Source organism: Cylas formicarius, unplaced genomic scaffold, assembly GCF_029955315.1.
Source record: "Cylas formicarius isolate icCylForm1 unplaced genomic scaffold, icCylForm1.1 PGA_scaffold_2__14_contigs__length_35257938, whole genome shotgun sequence".
Classification (NCBI taxonomy): domain Eukaryota; kingdom Metazoa; phylum Arthropoda; class Insecta; order Coleoptera; family Brentidae; genus Cylas; species Cylas formicarius.
Window position 1 is genome coordinate 16,429,127 of NW_026844319.1, and position 18,173 is coordinate 16,447,299.

General features: G+C 34.1%; 1 protein-coding gene across 9 annotated transcripts in view; it reads left to right on the forward strand.

Annotated features, from left to right (window-relative positions):
- LOC132697946 (collagen alpha-1(IX) chain-like) overlaps positions 1–18,173 on the forward strand; it is a 296,717-nt gene that overhangs the window by 226,433 nt on the left and 52,111 nt on the right. For 8 of the 9 annotated variants that reach the window (XM_060663732.1, XM_060663729.1, XM_060663727.1 and 5 more), the window contains 6 exons: positions 2,499–2,691; positions 2,744–2,929; positions 3,710–3,918; positions 9,730–9,837; positions 10,350–10,445; positions 11,045–11,291. In XM_060663732.1, the coding sequence (XP_060519715.1) occupies positions 2,499–2,691; positions 2,744–2,929; positions 3,710–3,918; positions 9,730–9,837; positions 10,350–10,445; positions 11,045–11,291 (1,039 nt within the window). The remainder of the gene's footprint in view (positions 1–2,498; positions 2,692–2,743; positions 2,930–3,709; positions 3,919–9,729; positions 9,838–10,349; positions 10,446–11,044; positions 11,292–18,173) is intronic. The other variant, XM_060663728.1, reaches the window with a different exon arrangement.

Here is an 18,173-nt window from a genome sequence, read left to right on the forward strand (position 1 = left end):
AATCCAATCATGCTTATTCTCTTATCTGGTTGAAAAAGGATAAAATTTTGGAGCTACATCTAGCTACACCTAGTTTCCAATTTTAAACTTCTTGCTGTAGTAAAATATTTTCGAAGTATTTAAACTCTATTTGCAGTTACTGTTTTTGAGTGACGTCCGACAAACTTCAAAATGCCATGGCTAAGATCTACCGAAAACATGCGATCGCTCCCAAACTCGTGACTCATGGACCGGACGTTTTAGTCACTTTCCTAGTGTTGGGACTGGTCAAATGACCGTGGTCAATTGACCACTTCTTAATTGGCCGGTCAATTGATCGACAATTGACTGGTCAAATTTGATCAAAATGTTTTAAATAACAATTTTATAATAAATTGTTATGCGTTTTTGATGTCCAATTTACCCATAACCCTCTTCAAGGACTACCCGAATGCGATACTTAGCAATTCCGGGAATCCCAATAAAAATGTCCATTCGATTTAATTATCAAAACGACGCAATGAAGACGTAACGCACAATATAAATAAATAAATATAAATTTCGTTCCATTTTTAAAATTATTTCGGTCAATTGACATACAAAAATTTCACCGGTCAATTCCACAACCCTAGCGGAAAATGCACCGCACTGCACTTTAGAGAGAGTAGAAAACTAAATACATCTGATCAACCAAAGCAATTTATTAGACTCGAATTTGATAAATTCCATTTAATACGATTGCCGCGGAATCTCGTTTACGAAAAAATATATCTTATAGCCTGTTTTCGAGAAAAACTTTTCCCATTTATGCGTACATGTTGTGTGAAGTTTGTAAACAGCGGATTAAATATATATCTCACTGAAAATAATATATCGCAGTTGTGTAAACTTGGATCTGAACACGAAAAGGCTGTAACGCGTATTCGCCATAAAGTTATCAACCGGGCAACCGAAACTATTTAATCCAACCTAAGCCTAACGAGGTAGCGTGTATGCCGTAATTCCATTCATTCGAACAAATATTCAGCTATTCAAAATATACACCAAACAAAACGTTAATGCAGAAACCAGGAGTCGCTGAATGCGAGAAAGGGCTAATAATTCCGTCAGCATTTGGATTTTGTCGGATTTTAGAATTCGCTTCTATTAATTTGTCGCATTTTCTGGCACAATGTTGTGTTTCTAAATGCACATTCGGTATCCGCAAACTTTTTTTAATCGACACGAATTTTGTTCTTGAGCTCGAATTAAAAGAATGATTTTTATTAACAACTAATCAAAATAGCTGTTGTGGATACAACGCCAATACTGTTAAGTCTAACGGTATAAAGCTATAAATAGATAGCTAACCAAAGTCTGGCTAGAAGAATTTATTTTATAGCCTTCTAAACTAAAAATCAATTATATATCTTTTACGTGTCTTACTACGCCAAAGACCGTTACCTATTGCTTTTCAACAAATGTCGCAATTATGTGAAGATATTTTCAAATATAATCGTTTCAAAAATTAGATTTTTTTTTTTCACATTAATACCCCCAAGATACAGCAGAGAGCCATTCTTAGTTTGAACCCCTGGTACTAAATCTTTAATTCTAATAAATTTTCACACAGATTAAGTTGAGTAATACCATAACAATTAACGTTATATGAATGCTATTCTTTAAAGCTTAAAACCTTCTCATTTTTTTTAAATTCTGTTTCAATACTGGCTTAAGAAAAATAATATGCTGTAAGATCCATTGCTTCCTGTAGATAGCTTAAGGTTTGTACAACTCATATCGAGTTGTACTTTGCTTTAAATTTGACTATAGGTTAATAAAATTCGAGTTAATTTACTCCTAACACAGCTGGGCCTTAGAAAGTGTTTTCAAATAAAATGAAATATCATGTTCAAGCTGAATAGGTGTGGAATTGTTGCTTATTAATTAACTTAAATTATAAATTTTAACTAGCAGGTATAAAAAATTTTATCTGCCTTCCTAGACGTCAAAATATTACGAAATATCCGGCAAAAGACCCGACGCTCTTCACGGTTAAATTATTTTAAATCAATCTTTATATTCTGAAGCATGATCGAGATAGAGGTTGGAAAGCTCTTTGAATTTTGACATTAAATTCGTCGAAGTGATTTTCACTCTCTGTTGTGTTGTAATCAATCCAAAAGCGAACTGATAAAATAAAATTGCTTACTTAGATACGATTTAATTTTATGAGAGTTAGAATGCGCTGCATAAAATAAGACAGTTCGAAAAAATAGAAATACGTAAACATGATTTTAGTCGTTTGTTCAGATAAATGTATATGCTTTATATACATATATTTATTAGATTAAATGTCAAACTACAATTTAATTTTTAATTCGTAATTGATTAATAAATTAATTACTTAACTCATGAAAACATGATATATATACAGTTGCAATTATCTACGGGCAGGTTTTTTCTTTTTTCTGATATGTCTTCTGGCGTAGATCTAAATATGTATCCTTCCTTTCATTCATATTTCGATTTTATTAAAGGATACACTAGGTGGTTCCATGGTTCGACCTGGAGTACCAGGAGCAAAAGGGGAACCGGGAAAACAAGGACCGCAAGGTGTGAAAGGCGATAGAGGTGTGGCGGGTGCTAAGGGAAGTAAGGGAGATCTGGGTCCTAAAGGAGATAGAGGAGATCGGGGATTACCGGGCGAAAAAGGACCACCAGGTCCAAAAGGTACGCTTTTTTTGCGGCATAGGAAATCCAAAATTATCATATTTTCTGACAGGCGATGATGGCGCGCCGGGATTGGACGGCATTCCTGGAAACCCTGGGGTTACTGGAAAGGAAGGCCCCAAAGGAGAGCCTGGTCCGCCAGGTTTGCCTGGGATATCTATATCCAGCGATGGGAGTACCGATTTCATACCTGGTCCGCCAGGACTCAAGGGAGAGCCTGGAACTCAGGGCCCTAAAGGTAACACGTTAAGTTAGACACGATATTAATTCCTCCTTTTGATTGCGCCAACATACTGTCTTAAGCGTAATAAGTATGCACTACATGCTTTGGTAAGAAACTTCAAACTAATTAATATATTTTTCAGATCATCTTTTCCCGCAACATTGCGTGTTTATTTTGAACGTTTTCCAATACCGATAGAAAATTATTAATGATGATATTGTTTGTTTAACTACGATATACTGGAAACCAAGGCATTAAATAAATTATGATATTTACCGCTTGTATTTCACTTCTGTTCGATAGAAAAACGTATTTCGTAAATGTTATTCCATATTAAGTAAACAAGTGATAGTCCAAAACAAATATCCTTGTTATTGCCCAAGAATATAATATGTAATGTGCTCAAGAATGATGTGAAAAACTTCAAAAACCAACTGCCCTTCAGTTTTCAAAACAGTATTTCAATAGCTGAGATCAGCTGGAATACGTTCTAAAATGGACTAAAATCTTTCGGGTTCGTCAAACGCTAAATTAAAATTAACGCTTAAAATGTATTTCGTCCAAAATAACAAAGTCACTAACAACGTCTATTTATTATCAGTTCGTTATTTATATTTGCGCGCTCAATATCTTTAGTTTTCCACTGACTGACCAAGCAGCGGCGCTTCGTTTTTATAGAACTTCTACCAGAAGTTCCTGGAACGAAGACAGAACCGGGTTCAGCCCATTCAATTATCTCGTCACAAGATTTAGCGACAATTTAGAAATGGTTCAAATTATGTTCATTTGTTTCAGGTGATAGAGGCGTCGATGGTGAACCTGGCACACCCGGTGCTACAGGGTTACCAGGTTCAGTTGGAACCACCGGAAAAAAAGGCGAACCTGGAGTGGACGGAGCGGTGGGTCCCGTGGGACCTCCGGGTTCCAAAGGCGAAAAAGGCGAAAGAGGACCGCCTGGTGCTATTATAATGGCGGACGGAACAGAAAAAATAATTACTTTAAAGGTAAGCAGAAAATAGGTAAGACGGACACCGAGTTTTATGTGAAATGGGTTTAATCGACCGCGAATATATAGCGGTTTAAATTTTTTAGTATTGACATTTGCCTGTATGTTGATACCACTGCAATTTTAAGGGGTCCGCCTCACATCGATAAATGCAACGCTCGTATCGTATCGTATCGTAAAATTAGGACAGCGTTTTATTATCAGTATAGAACCCACTTTTGTTTTTGCAAAATTTGTTTATTATTGTTATTAAATTAATTTTTATTAAATTAATATATTCGAATAATTTTCCTATTTTATTTATTTATTTGTTGCTAATGTCCCGTTGAACCACGAGAGAAAAATTGAACAGAAATTTCCCATTATGTGACTCGCAATAAAGTTACCTAGGATTACGAATAAAAATTTTGCATTAATAAAAATCAATAAAATTTCAATTGCCACTCTAGATCGTTAAACAGTTAAATGGTTTCCTTAAATTTGAGGTCTATATGGTTTCCTAACTGATGTGGCACTTAAATGATAAAAGTTCGTGTAATAAGTGAAATAAAAAGGAAAAGTTCCGATGTTCACAAAAAATATTTCTTACTGCATGACTGTCAGACAAGTTTTTCTTTTGTTGTCTCATCCTCAAATTATTCACCGGTTCGGTAAAATACAAACAGAAAAACAACACTAAAACAAAAGCAGATAAATGAAAAGAATATTTGAAAAGTTTTCTGTACTTATTTGTTGTTATTTATTTAATAGAAGTAAGATCATTGCGGTGGAAGTGACAGCAGTAATGAAGTAATGCTTAGTGACAATTCGTGAGATAATTAGGGGTACTTTATAAGAAAAGTGCTAATTTCACAGATTCACTACTGGAATCCTTGCCTGGTTTTTCGGAGGTTTGCCCTTTTGCCCTTAATTGGTAATAAAGAGTTGTTTACTAGCGACAGACTCATATTTAATGCCTCTCAAAATATCCAGCATACAAATTACACAACCAGGCTAGAAACACTCATGTTCGAATTGAAGAAATGGCCCTCCCTCATCCTTTTCATTGGGAAAATATTGAAATAACAACATAACAAATTGTTGTGAACCAAGCCCTAATGGTTTAAGCCTGTTTAAGCTGGAAAAATGGAAATCTGTGTAATTTATAAAATTTTACGCAAATTCTTCGGCATCATATAACGAGACAAGCGGTCTACTTGAATTGGTACCAACTTGTAATAGTAAGAAGTAAATCTCTGTGCTGTGCGAATTTTTTTTTCTCGATGATGTCACTTTAAACTATCGTAAAAACCCGATAGTAGAGAATAATTCATTCCTATTTTAATTCCATTTTAGCCACACTGAGTACATAGGAAAGCCCTTGATTTATTAAACTTTTTTTAATTTAAATGGGTCACGCGCGCCGCTGGCGACACACGAAAAACAAAACAAGGTCATCTGACCGGGAAATTTAATTCGAACCGGAAATAAATAATCGCCGCATCTGTCGTTGCGCTATCGGGAAAAATTCATAACGGACGGGAATGAAAACCGGAAATGAAGTCAAACGGTAAAAATCGCGACGTGTCGTGGTTGGGGGCGCGGGTGGGGGCTGGAAGCACTCGCGCCGCCTGAAATTGACGTTTTCGAGGGAAATCGTTGTTATCTTCACACCTGCGTTGGTTTGTGTTTTGCGGCGGCGGCGAAATTGATCGCGTGCAATAGTTTTGTCGGGCAGTTTACACTCGAACAAAGAATTCTTCGTGAGGTGATAGATATAGTTGGACGTTCTGCTTGATGAAACGGCAACTAAATCAGCAACTCAAAATTGTATACTATAATATTCCGGGAATGGGTGGATGTCAGCGAGGGGTTGACAATTTGGCACAGTAAAAATTCTAAACATACAAACTTTGGTTGAATTTATTTCTAAATAATCCGAACACTAGCACACCCGAAGATCGCTGTAATTTTCCTGCTAAAAGTGGCTTAGATCCGACTATACTACTTCACCAGAACCTTCATATCACTTTGTGTTTCTTCTTAAGATCTTACTTTGTTGTTTCTCGTTATTTTTTAGTTATTTTTATTACCGGCCCAAGAAACCAGAGGGTAATATTTTTTGGTTAATTATTTTAATAGATTTGCAATAGTATCCCTCTTTTCGTCAAAGGGTTCTGCACTTTTTTATTCATTAGTCAGAGTCAGCATTACAATAACGTATAGATAAATTTGCTGATGATGACAGATGTTCTACATTTACCATTTTTCAAAAGGCTTTTTATGAAATCTCTACTAACCTTGTAATAGCAGAAAAGTTCTAAAATGTTCAAAAACAAACACAAAAAATTCTAGTAAATTCTAAAAAATTCTAGATAGTTCTAAAACATTATAGAAAATGCAAATAATGGAAAAAAAATTCTAAAATTCTAGGTGGTTCTTCCCTCAAGTGTAAACTTGCTTATTTCAAATGGAACCTTCTATATATTATTGTATTTTACGGTTCCTCTCCTAGAAGTAATTCCTACAGCTAAACCTTGCATATGCGGTACCTCTAAAATTTCAATTAAATAACATCTGTACGATCTTCTTCACCAAATCTAGCCAGTTATTTCGATAGTTACTAATACAGGATAATTATAAAAAACGACATAAAGCAAAACTTCTAATTAAATGGAAAAAATTATGGAAAATTAAATTCTAAAAAATTAATTTAAAACATTTATTTGAACTGTAAAAGAGCACAAAATGTATAAATATTTCATTTTTGCATAAATAATGCACACAAAATAAAAATTTCATAAACTTTACAGCGGCTTTGCATAGTTCCTGCTGACTACCCCTTAAAAATGAGAAAGGGGACAGTTAAGTAGGTTACGTCACAGTTAAAGTGTCGACATTGTGGAAGTCTGGGACAACCAATTTCGCCCCGTTTCGCGGTTAAGTTTGTCGCCACATTGAAATTTATAGTGCTTAAGTGGAACTCCCATTTTGCTCAAACCGAATTAGGGAAAAATGATGTACGCACATCGCTAACGGTGAAATTTGGCGTTACAGTTACAGTAAACATGTCGTCTATAATAAACATGTCTATAATAATATCTGCCCGATTAGACACAACTCAAACATAATCGATGGATTGTTGAGGTCGTAATGCAAATAGCGCTTAAGTTAGTTTGACGTTGAATGTTGCAAAAGTATTTAAGCAACTATTCAATAATTTATAGTTAAATGTTGATTGTGAAAATTCATCAATCAATTAATCAAAACTTAAGCGGAAATTATGTCTATATTTTTAAATTTAGAAATGGCAATTGCGACTGTTTGAATGGGTGTGGGAGTTCGCGCAGCTACTGATTTATTTTACAAAAGCTCAAAATTTTTCAAAATTCATTAGCACCTCCTTATTTTCAGTGGAAACAGTAATTTTTGCTTCAATTAATTTAATATTAAAGAAAATTGATATTTAATTTTTTATCAGTCTGGAGTGTAATAAAATGTATGTAGATGATTTTCCCTGCCTTAGCAACAGAAACATTTTAATTCGATTTCACTAAAATTATTTTGTGCAAATTTATTCCATAACTGTCTAAAACATTATTATTTTCTTTAAATGTCAATTATTCTTTGCTTATTGTATCATCACCCTGTTATATGTCATATGTTAAACCATCATTTCCAATTAAATCAAAAATCCCATTATCTACGCGCATCAAAATTTAAATTCGTATAAATTAACCCCCACGCCGTAATCAAACATCAAACCCCAAACTGGCAAATCGAACAACAAGGTTGTGAATGACAGCAAGGGTGGCTTTCCTTTAATGTCCCGCTAGAATAATTGCTTTCGGTTCGAAAATTTGTCCGTCCCGCTGTATCCATGCCCGTCAAAACCTAATCTAATTTTCCCTACCCATTGAACTATTTTCTGTGTCGAGGGGTCAACGCGCCGACACTGTTCCGGCATTGTAAATTGCAAATTCGGTAGATCCGGTCGCTGGCCGCGAGAATGGCAATTTTTGCCTTGCGCCAACTTTGTCAGCTCTAGTCTCCACATTCTTTTTTGGAAAAGAGTGTTTTGCCACCAACCGTTGGCGAAATTGATTAAAATTCAATTCAAAACGGCGAGCAGCGGCATTTTTCTTTACAATATTAATAATAAATAAGTAAAACTTGACTGTCCTTTCTATAAGTTATTGAACTTCACCATGGAGAGAGAAATCATATACTAAAAATAGCTATTTTCAGTTGCCAGTTAAAAGATTATAGTCTTGATAATAAATGCAACTTTAAAGTGAAGGTAAAGTTCGATTCTGAACCTCAAAATTTTGCTACTATTTTATTTACATCCTAAAAATTAATTTTTAACCGAACTGAACCGAAATGAAATGAACTAAAATATGACTTTTCCTACCCTAAATGGAGAATTTTCTGAAACTAACCTAGCAAAATAATTACCTAAGCTGAGTTTAATTGCCAAATCGTATTATTAACTTGTAGTCAACCAAAAAGTGGCTTTTATTATCTTGAATTTTAACTTCGCATTGAATTGAACAAATTCAATAGTAATAAGTCCCTCTAGAACCCCTTAAAAATTTGTTGTTGGATGATTTATTTTATTAAATAAATTTCTCGTTTCTCATGATTGCATTGCTGCAAAGGTTCCTGTTATGCTCTAAAAACAATTCAAAAAATAGTCACAAAAAACAAATTCAAATGTAATAAGTCCCTCTAGAATCCTTAAAAAATTTGTTGTTGAATGATTTATTTTATGAAACAAATTTCTCTAGATTTATTCTGGAAAAAATAAATTTTTATTCAAGACCGACAAAGCTTGTTTCTAATGATTTTATTGCCACAAAGGTTTATGTTGTTAAGGAACCTACTAAGGCAATCTCGCAAATTCCCAATGCACTAAAAATAATTCAAAAAATAGTGGCAAAAATCTCTTAAAATCTAAAGACGAAGTAAAGGAACACACTATAGAAGTGTCGAATGGTTAGATAAAAAAGTAAATATAAATGCGCTGGTACTTAGCAGTGAGTATAATTAGTGTTGTCATTTAGCAACTTTTAGTTGGCATGTGGACTGAAAAATTTAGTAGAAGAAACTTTAATGCAAAAGTTTAGTTGACAAAAACTAGCTAGATCTTTTACACTGTCTAATGAACCCTTGACAGTTGCTATCAATATCTCCACTTATATGAAACCCCACATCAACTTCAAAATTCAAGCCCAATAATAGTACCTAATGAACGTCACAGCTTCGAGGTATACGCTTGACTAGGTACGTTACAGGGCTAAACGCGAATACATTCCGTTTAATAACGAAGTAAATTGAAACCAGAGGGACTGTTAAACGATAAATTCCCTTTGTTAGCCCGGTGGAATTTGGCCGAAATATACCACAATCTGCGGCGTTACGACAGCCACAATCTAGTCGATCGCTGAAATTCTCTTGTATTGTCACCGCCTATGTTGAGGTGCGAGAGATGATGATTTTCCAATTTTATAAGGCTTGTAGCTCTATTTATTACGAATTATTTATAGGAAATTTATATAATGTTTATTAGGAGTTTGTGGAATCATGTAAATTTTGATGTGTTGAAATAATTGGAAATGATCCAATGCTCCTTTGATAACTTATTTAGCAAATATACTCATACAGCCTAATAAGGGGACATTCATAAAATTGCCTTATAGGTTTGTAATACTACTACCATGCATCTAATTCTTCTTGTCGAAAATAGACATTGTACTGGCGAAAAATCGCTACAACCTTGACGAATAGTACTTTTACAGCACTATTATGTGCCTCTTCTTTTTTGCAGGGTGAAAAAGGTGATTCTGGGAAACGAGGTCGTCGTGGTCGACCAGGTCCGCAAGGACCGCCAGGACCCCCAGGAAAAATTGGAGAAATTGGTCTTCCGGGATGGATGGTAATATATCAGTTATTTTTGTGGTTTTAAAATGTGAGGTAACTAATAATTAAGAAGAGATAGAGAGCAAGCGACTTCCAATGTTGCTTGCTCCTCGTTAAGCAATACGCATCTTCTATCTCTAGCGGACATATACAAGCAAAATTATTTGTCTTATAAAATCAGTCAGTTTACTATTTCTTTCAGTTTTTTTTTAATATATACTTGAATCAAAAACGTATTGAGTGAAAGAAAAATTCAATATTTTATTTTATTTTGTATATACTCTTAAATATATATAGGGAAATAGAAAAAAATGCACAATCTGTTGAGATGCGCTGTGCAGTTTTTTTTATATTCATTGAAAATCTTTTATATAATACTTCGTACTTCAAAATAATTCTAATATTTAAAATTGTTCGTTGTACTTTTCTCTACTTTCCATGCAATCGCCGACTCAGAATGGAAAGGTATTAATTTTGTAACTTTCGGAAGTAAGGCGCCCACCCTTATCACCGAAAATGTTATTACAGGGCAGACAAGGTCCACCAGGTATACCAGGCCAAGCCGGGCCGAAGGGAGAAAAAGGGGATTCTTGGGGAGCGGGATCGGTAAGCAGCACAACCTTCGTAAGTTTTTTGCACATCTAGCGCGTGTATTTTGTCAATTTAATTTGGGTAAAAGTTTTTTAATCTTTCGACGTCCAAAAGCGGCGTCTAGACGCCGAAACCTTAAGAGGGTTTGTTTTCTCAAAGTTTCTTTCGATTTGCGGCAACGTGATTGCTTGTTTTATTAATATTCGCCAGCAAAAAAGCTCTTATTTTTGCCCTCTTTCAATTAAATTTGCATTCGTTCGAGTTCATGAATTTTTTGTTGATTTCTCATTGCGACATAAAGGCAATATAAATAGAAATACCTAATTGGAGAAACACAAAATTGACTCCGCGACTTCGGTTTTTCTTCCTTAACGTTGCAAATGCATTTGTGGACAATAAATACGAGCGACGTTTCATTAATATTAATAAAATGGCGACCAAGCAAATTACTTCCAAAGAGAAGTAAATTGATGATGATACGAAGTAAATCGTCAGTCAGTTTTCATTCGGCGCTCCCCATTTGAGATAATTAGTTAGACTGCTGTCGTTGTTATTTAATTTCAAATTCGGATATATAGAGAGAGAATGAGAGTTGGTAAAAATATTTTGCAATTCGTTCATGCTTGTTGCAGGAACAGAAAGGTGAAAAAGGAGATAAAGGTGAACGCGGCACCGATGGTATCCCCGGCAAAGACGGTATACCGGGTACTCCGGGAATACCGAATTCGCGTTCATCCGATGACGCATTAAGATACATTCCTGTACCAGGACCTCCCGGTCCACCGGGACCACCTGGTATGCCCGGTTTGTCAATAACCGGACCAAAAGGTGAACCCGGTGCTCCAGCTTATGGAGAACCAATGTTTAATTCTAGACCCGGTGAGAATTTAGCAAATATATATTCGCTTTTTGGCTTTAATTTATGCATCTGCCGCCGCAAAAATACGTATGTGGTCACTTCAGTGTGTCAAAATTAATTTTTTAAAATACATATTTAATAATATGTATGATATCGTATGTAAATGGTAAGATTATTTTTTTTTATAAGGGGTGTTCGGAAATTGAGTTCGGAAACTTCGAGGAAAGATTCAACGTGGTAAAATAATAGTAGTAAGTTATGTAACAAAAATTCGAAGTCGTAATATTTTCCGAGTTATAGCTTGCCTGAGCTATACCAGCCTTGATTTAGTAAAGTCATCGTTACAAAATAAAAGTGTTTCAGAAATATGTCACTAGAGGGCAGTTTACCTAGAACATTTTTTTTTTGTTTTCACTGTATTTTATTTATTTAGATTCATATTGAAAAACAGGACAGATTGCCTGAAGCAGAATCACAAATCCACAAAAATTGTTACTCTTGTTTCAAGTCGATAAGCGTTATTATCATTTAACCACAAATCGACTTTTTATTCTCGGCTCAAATTTTACCGATTTGTGGCTAAACGATAACACTTACCTACTTAAACAAGAGTAGCAATTTTTGAGGATTTGTGATTCTGCTTAAGGCAATCTGTTCTATAAACTACAATGAAAATTTAAAAAAATGTTCTAGGTAAAGCGCCCTCTACTGACAGTTTTCTGAAACACTTTTATTTTGTAACAATGACTTTTACTAAATTAGGACTGTGTGTAAAATACCAGCTTGTTCCGTTGAGCCCACTGTGTTAAAAATAAAATTTAAAAAAATGAATTTTGAAAAGTTATGACTCAGGAAATATTACGATTTCGAATTTTTGTTACATGACTTACTACTATTATTTTACCACGTTGAATCTTTAGTCGAAGTTTCCGAACACCCTGTAGTAAAGTTGTTTTGTTAAAAAATCTTAGGTTAAAAAACCTCCGCTACAATTACTCCGAATAAATTAATTAATTTGCATATTCAAATGTTAGTTTTGACTCCTTTATTAAAATCAAACCGATATTCTTCATTTTGCTTCAGGCAATTCCAAGTTGGACTCATTCATTAACTTTTCATGGGTTATATCTTTAAATTACCTGAATATTAAAAGATTTTGCAGCCAAAATAGTCGCCCTAAAAAGCTACACTTTCTGCCTATAAGAAATAGATCAATATAGATTGAATTTAATATTACGTTCGATGTCGAAAAATCTGGATTTTAGGAGAATAGGTCATGAAAACCATATCTTATGTAGCTGTCGTTTTTTGTGATAGGTATAATAAGATATTGAATAACATCTGAAATTTCTAAACTACGACAAAAAATTGAAAACTAGCAGAATTTAATAATTTTTTTAATGCCTTATTTTAACAGAAACAAAATGGCGCATTTGAAAAGTTAATTAAAATTGTTGTTATTTCAGGACCATCAGCAGGATCAGAATCTTAAATCCAGACCTAATGATCAGACATATTTTAGTTGCTTTTATTGATATCCTTATCACATAAATATGATATATTAACGATTAAAATTACAATTCATTATGAAGAAACTGTTCTTTCTACTGCTTAGTCTAAAGTAACCAATTTTAAGTGCGCCAAGTGTCATTTTAAGACGTTAGTTTCGCTAGTCACTTCGGGCATTGCCGGTACTTCAGTCTCTTGGGAGAGATCGGATGTTTTCGGCAAGACTGAAGGGTTGATACCCAAAAACTAATGGTCATAAGTTTAGTATAAAAAACGTTAATGTCGTTTATAAAACTTTTTGCATAATATACTTTCATTATAGCAATGTCAAAACACAAAGTATTAAAAAGCGATTACCAAAAATTAAAAAGATAATAATTTTGGTAGTTAAAGGATGGCGAGAGAGAAACTTCGTTTGACGTATCATATCTGTATTTAAGATTTTGATTCAGATGACATCCTCAAGAAACAAAGCCGTGAATTCCAATTTTCAATGCTCGATATTATTTCTTGTAATGTGTTGCCATCAAAAAGTGTTTAGATATCACGAAAGATATTTCAAGAGGTTCAAAAAAGTAGGTAGTAATGTGCGAATGGCATCTTTCTTCAATAATAATGGAGCGTTCCATAAGTCGCATTGTGCTGCACGGAATGTATATCCTAACTTTTACACTCCTAACCTCCAACTGTGAAAAACAAAAGGCTCGGTTATCGTGCTCTATACCACGCCAAAGGAAAAGTTCCTCTGAATCGTTTAAATTTTCATTACCATTTTCATCGTCTCAACTTTTAGCGTTTCAAAAATAGGGCGCCTAGGCCTTTCCGTTTTTGTCTTTTTTGCTTTCCATTTTTCGCTTCGTTAAACCCAAAGTGTTTGGGAGTCCGAATTATGAAAGGACGTTTATTTAAAGGCGCCCTTTTAAAGATTTCATGGCACTTAGCATTTCAACGCGTTATTATTAATGAGAAAATGCAGTCCTCGGCGTAACGGCGGAAAAACACCGGCCGGGCTTTGCGAGAATCTCGCCAGACGGTCCCGACCTCGGGCCACCGTGTTCATTAATTACCCCCCTAACGGACGACCTCTCGAATAGAAAGAAAGTGTTTTATTTTTAATTCGTAATTGTTCGTTCTGTGAGATAATTTTTTTTGGGTTTCCATTCATCAATCACTGGAGTCTGCAAAAATGAATGATCGGGGAAATTCGGCTCAAGTTAGGACAAACGTTTATTTGACTAATTATTAAACGTATATTTCTGAAATAAGCATAACATTTTTTATTTCCAAATTAATTTTGTTCTAATTACTTCTGAATGAAGAATAATATGCTTCGAATAATAAAACAACTTAAGTACGTCACTTTTAGCAAAAAAAAAAGAAACGCGCTCTAATATTTACACAAACACGTCACCCCATTCCATCTGACCTGAAAGTCTCTTAAACATCTCAAAAGTGACCAACCTGGAAATTATGGTGAAATTAAGAGGACAACTTGTTTATTTTTTAAATTGTATTTCATTTTTAATTATAAAAATGGTAAAAATCCGTAAAGTGTGTATCATTTTCAATGTTTTGAGCTACGAGGAATTTCAGACTGGGAGGAGGCTAGGATATTTTATTTATGAAATTTTTGTATTATGTTAATTGTATTTTCATGGGGTTCTTTAGTATAGTAGATTGTTTTATACTACGCAAATTCATCGAGATTGATTTAAAAAACGACATTTTTAATACGAAAATGTGAACGAACCTAAACAAGATCTGTAAGAAAAGTATTTTTTTAACCACAGATCAAAGTATCGGTCAGCTGAGATTTAATTCATTGAGTCTAATCTGCAGAGATTGCTTTGAGTTTGGATTAAAGACAGTATTAAGTCTCGTTTTTAAAGTTTTACAGCAGAGCAATTTTCAAGTTAAAAAATTACTCATTTAACAAGAGTAACTAGGTAAATATGGTTTTCTAAATGTTGATGCTAGCTATACAATAATTAGTTTTCCCAAAATATAAGTGAAATCTTCTTTTTTTTTAGTTAATAAAAATAACAAAGTTTTCAGTAGGTATGTTGTTCAATCAACTGTGAAATTTAAATCTAAATATTTAATACAAATTTGTGCAGATGTATTTTTATTGGAATATGATAGAAAAGGATACAATGTGACTTGATACTTATTTGTAATTAAAGAAACGGCAAATCAGAAATAGGATTCATTCATAAAACTATAATAATATTAATACTGCTTCCCTTAGAGAAAGAAAGTTCGAGTACTTAAATCCATAACTTGTCTTGACATTGATACTACTTTAAGAATTTTATTGACCCTCACCTTAACTGCAGCAATGCTTAAAAACAAGCTTAAAACAAAAAATTTCTCCACTCTACCGCATACCACGGGTTACCTGACATATGTATATTTTTTGTTAATTAAACCATGTTTTTTTTTTAAATTATATTTGGCCACACAGGTCATATATCTTTAAATATTTTCATAGCCTCTAGTATTGCAGTCAATCATCGTGATAACATTTTATCACTATTATCAACAACTCACTTTTTTTTTAATTCTTTCTTTTTTCTTAATATAGCCGAAAGTACGTCAACATAATCGCAAATTCCATAAAATTAAAATTATCAACAGTTACGTCCAAATCAAAAAATCAAATTTTGTTATAAGCGTTAAATGTTTCTCACGCCCGTTAAATAATGTTTTTAGGGATAAACTTATTTATTGCACAAAAATGTAAGGAAAATTTGAAACGATATCTACGACATCGATAAAACAGGTGGTTAAAGTAACAGTGACGTAGATTTAAAATTTTTGGAGTTATTAATAATAGCGATCTCACCCTGGTGGGACAAGCCCGAAATTACCCAAAGAAAATCCCTATACCTAGGCTAGTATTTAGTTGCCCAGACCATCATAGCCATCAAAGAGAAACGACAACTAATTGCTCGTAAAAGAATACTTGGCTAATCTACACGTTGGAAAACCTCCGCCGTCAATATCCTATTGCTTCTCACCCGGAAAATCAATTCCCATTTAATTATTCAGACTGACGTGAGGCGTTGCCCCCGTCAAGTTTATATATTCATCGACGTGAAATGCCCGATGCACCGCTTCGTATTCCCCATTATCCCGGAAACTAAACAATAGAGCGACCGAATAGTGCGAAGGTCGTAATATGTGTCGTAACCAATAGGAAATCCCGCTCGCTCCGATGAAGTATGGGACAAATATGGGTTTTTATTCGCAAAACGGACAATTATTGGCCACACAAAAATAAAAGGACACTCAAATTTGCTTAACTCTGTCTAGCCAGAGGTATAAATCACCCTTATTTCTTATAAGTGTAGTACTTGCCAGAAATTAATTTTCTCCCATATGTCATTCCTTTGTTCCTTAGAAATCATTAATATTCTAGTGGTGACATAGTGGTGTCTAAAGTTAAGTGGTTTTTATAGTCAAATTTTGAATTTTCTTTAAATGTCAGAGAAATGCGAAGAGCGTCCGTCAGATTATCCTGTTTGTAGCCTCAAATATTTATATATATTACTACTAATCGATTAACTTCGAAGTTTTAAAGCTAATTTTTGACATTAGCACTTTGTGCTCAATAAAAAGTAAACCTGACACAACTAGAAATCGACATTTTGAAATTCGCAGCCCAAACAGTTCGCTTTTGCTCCGGTTTTTAAAGACGATTTGGAAAAATGGTGGCCTTGAATTCAATTAAAAAGTAAATTCGAACCATCATCGACGCTGCAGCAAAGCGAGGACATATTTAAAGTTTATCAAACCGATTTACAAAACATGATAATTTTTTGCACGCACCCAATACACAGAAATCGACGAAGAACAAAAGCCACCGTGTACAGATTACGCTTCTCAACTGCAGCAACAGAGGTGCAGTGTAGGGAAGGACGTAGGTCGCTACAACTCAAGCGACTTTTATATTATTCTGTAAAGTTTAATATTATGCAGGTAATCGGACCCAAAACTAACAAAAACTGGTTAGTTACTTTTGAAAATTATAAATCAGGCACTGCGTTACCGCTTCTGGAAAACCTTTCGAAAACTACATGCATTTGCATTTCATATTTTGTGGCTTAAAATCCGTTAATCCCAAGTAACCCAAGTAATACAATTTAATAAATTTATCTCGGATAAATTTTTTATGCCCATTATCCTCTTAGAGCTCTTAACTCGTCTGGAATGTTTACAATATTTGTGTATTTCTTTGTCAACGGATTAGAATGTTTTCCTCTGATTGAGTTGGTTTTCCTAGCGAAATATTTTAATTTCCTTTGAAACAACTAAATAATTTATGCTGTGAAAGTTTACAGATTTAGATTAGATTTGGTTTATTTGAATTTTGTATTCTATTTTTCGAAAAGAAATATAGGTAACGTAATGATGTCCTTTCCTCTTTTTTTTTTCTCTGTAAATAGATTGTCCTACCCTAAAAACAAACATCATTGTTATTTCTCTTCTTTATTATTTTGTTATTTGTGAAGGATATATGAAATGTACAATATTTTCGCATCAATCGTCTGATACTCCATGTGAAGGGTTTAAGAAGCATTTTAGGTCTTTTTTGCAAGAACTCAGCTTTTCCTGTTGAGTTATATTCCTTAAGACAAATACACTACGCGCACCGGCACTATGAACTGCGTACTTGAAATTTGTATACATAAAAAGGAGATTTAATGTTTTGTGATATTTTATTGTTTTAATAATTTACAAAGAAACGAAACAACATGTTTTAAGTGATATTTAACAACAACTATCGTATATCTGAAATAGAAAACTCTTCTGTTACAACAGCACAAAAAAACCAAATTTATATTGTGTTAATGTGAAATTTAAATTAACGAAAATTGAGGCGTATCCCTAACAAAACCTAAAACCTGCCCTAATTGTTATCTGGCGTAAAACCCGATGGGAAATTTAAGAGATAAATTCTCATTCCTCCTTGTTCTAATTTATTTAAAGTTAAAGGATTAGAAGCACAACGTCATATTCTTCGTCCAAGCATGACCCAAATATGTTGAATTGGGTTCACATCTGAACTTAACACTAGTCAAGACAGGAATGTGCACATTGCTTCATTATTGTTGAGTATTTCTTGCGGTGTGCTTACTGCAATTATCACTCATCCAAATAAAAACATCTTCATCCAATACAATCAACACAAGAAACAACAAAATCTCCCAGAATTCCTTCAACGTACCTAACAACAGTTAACGACCCTGTTGTAACGAGGTGCAGAGAAATTGCAGCCAACAGCATAGGTAAACCACATTGGGAGCTTACGACAAGCGTGAGTTCTTCTTTGGGGACCAGTTTGAGTCAGCTGGTGTAACTTTCAGTTTCCAAAAACCGTCTATAAAGAT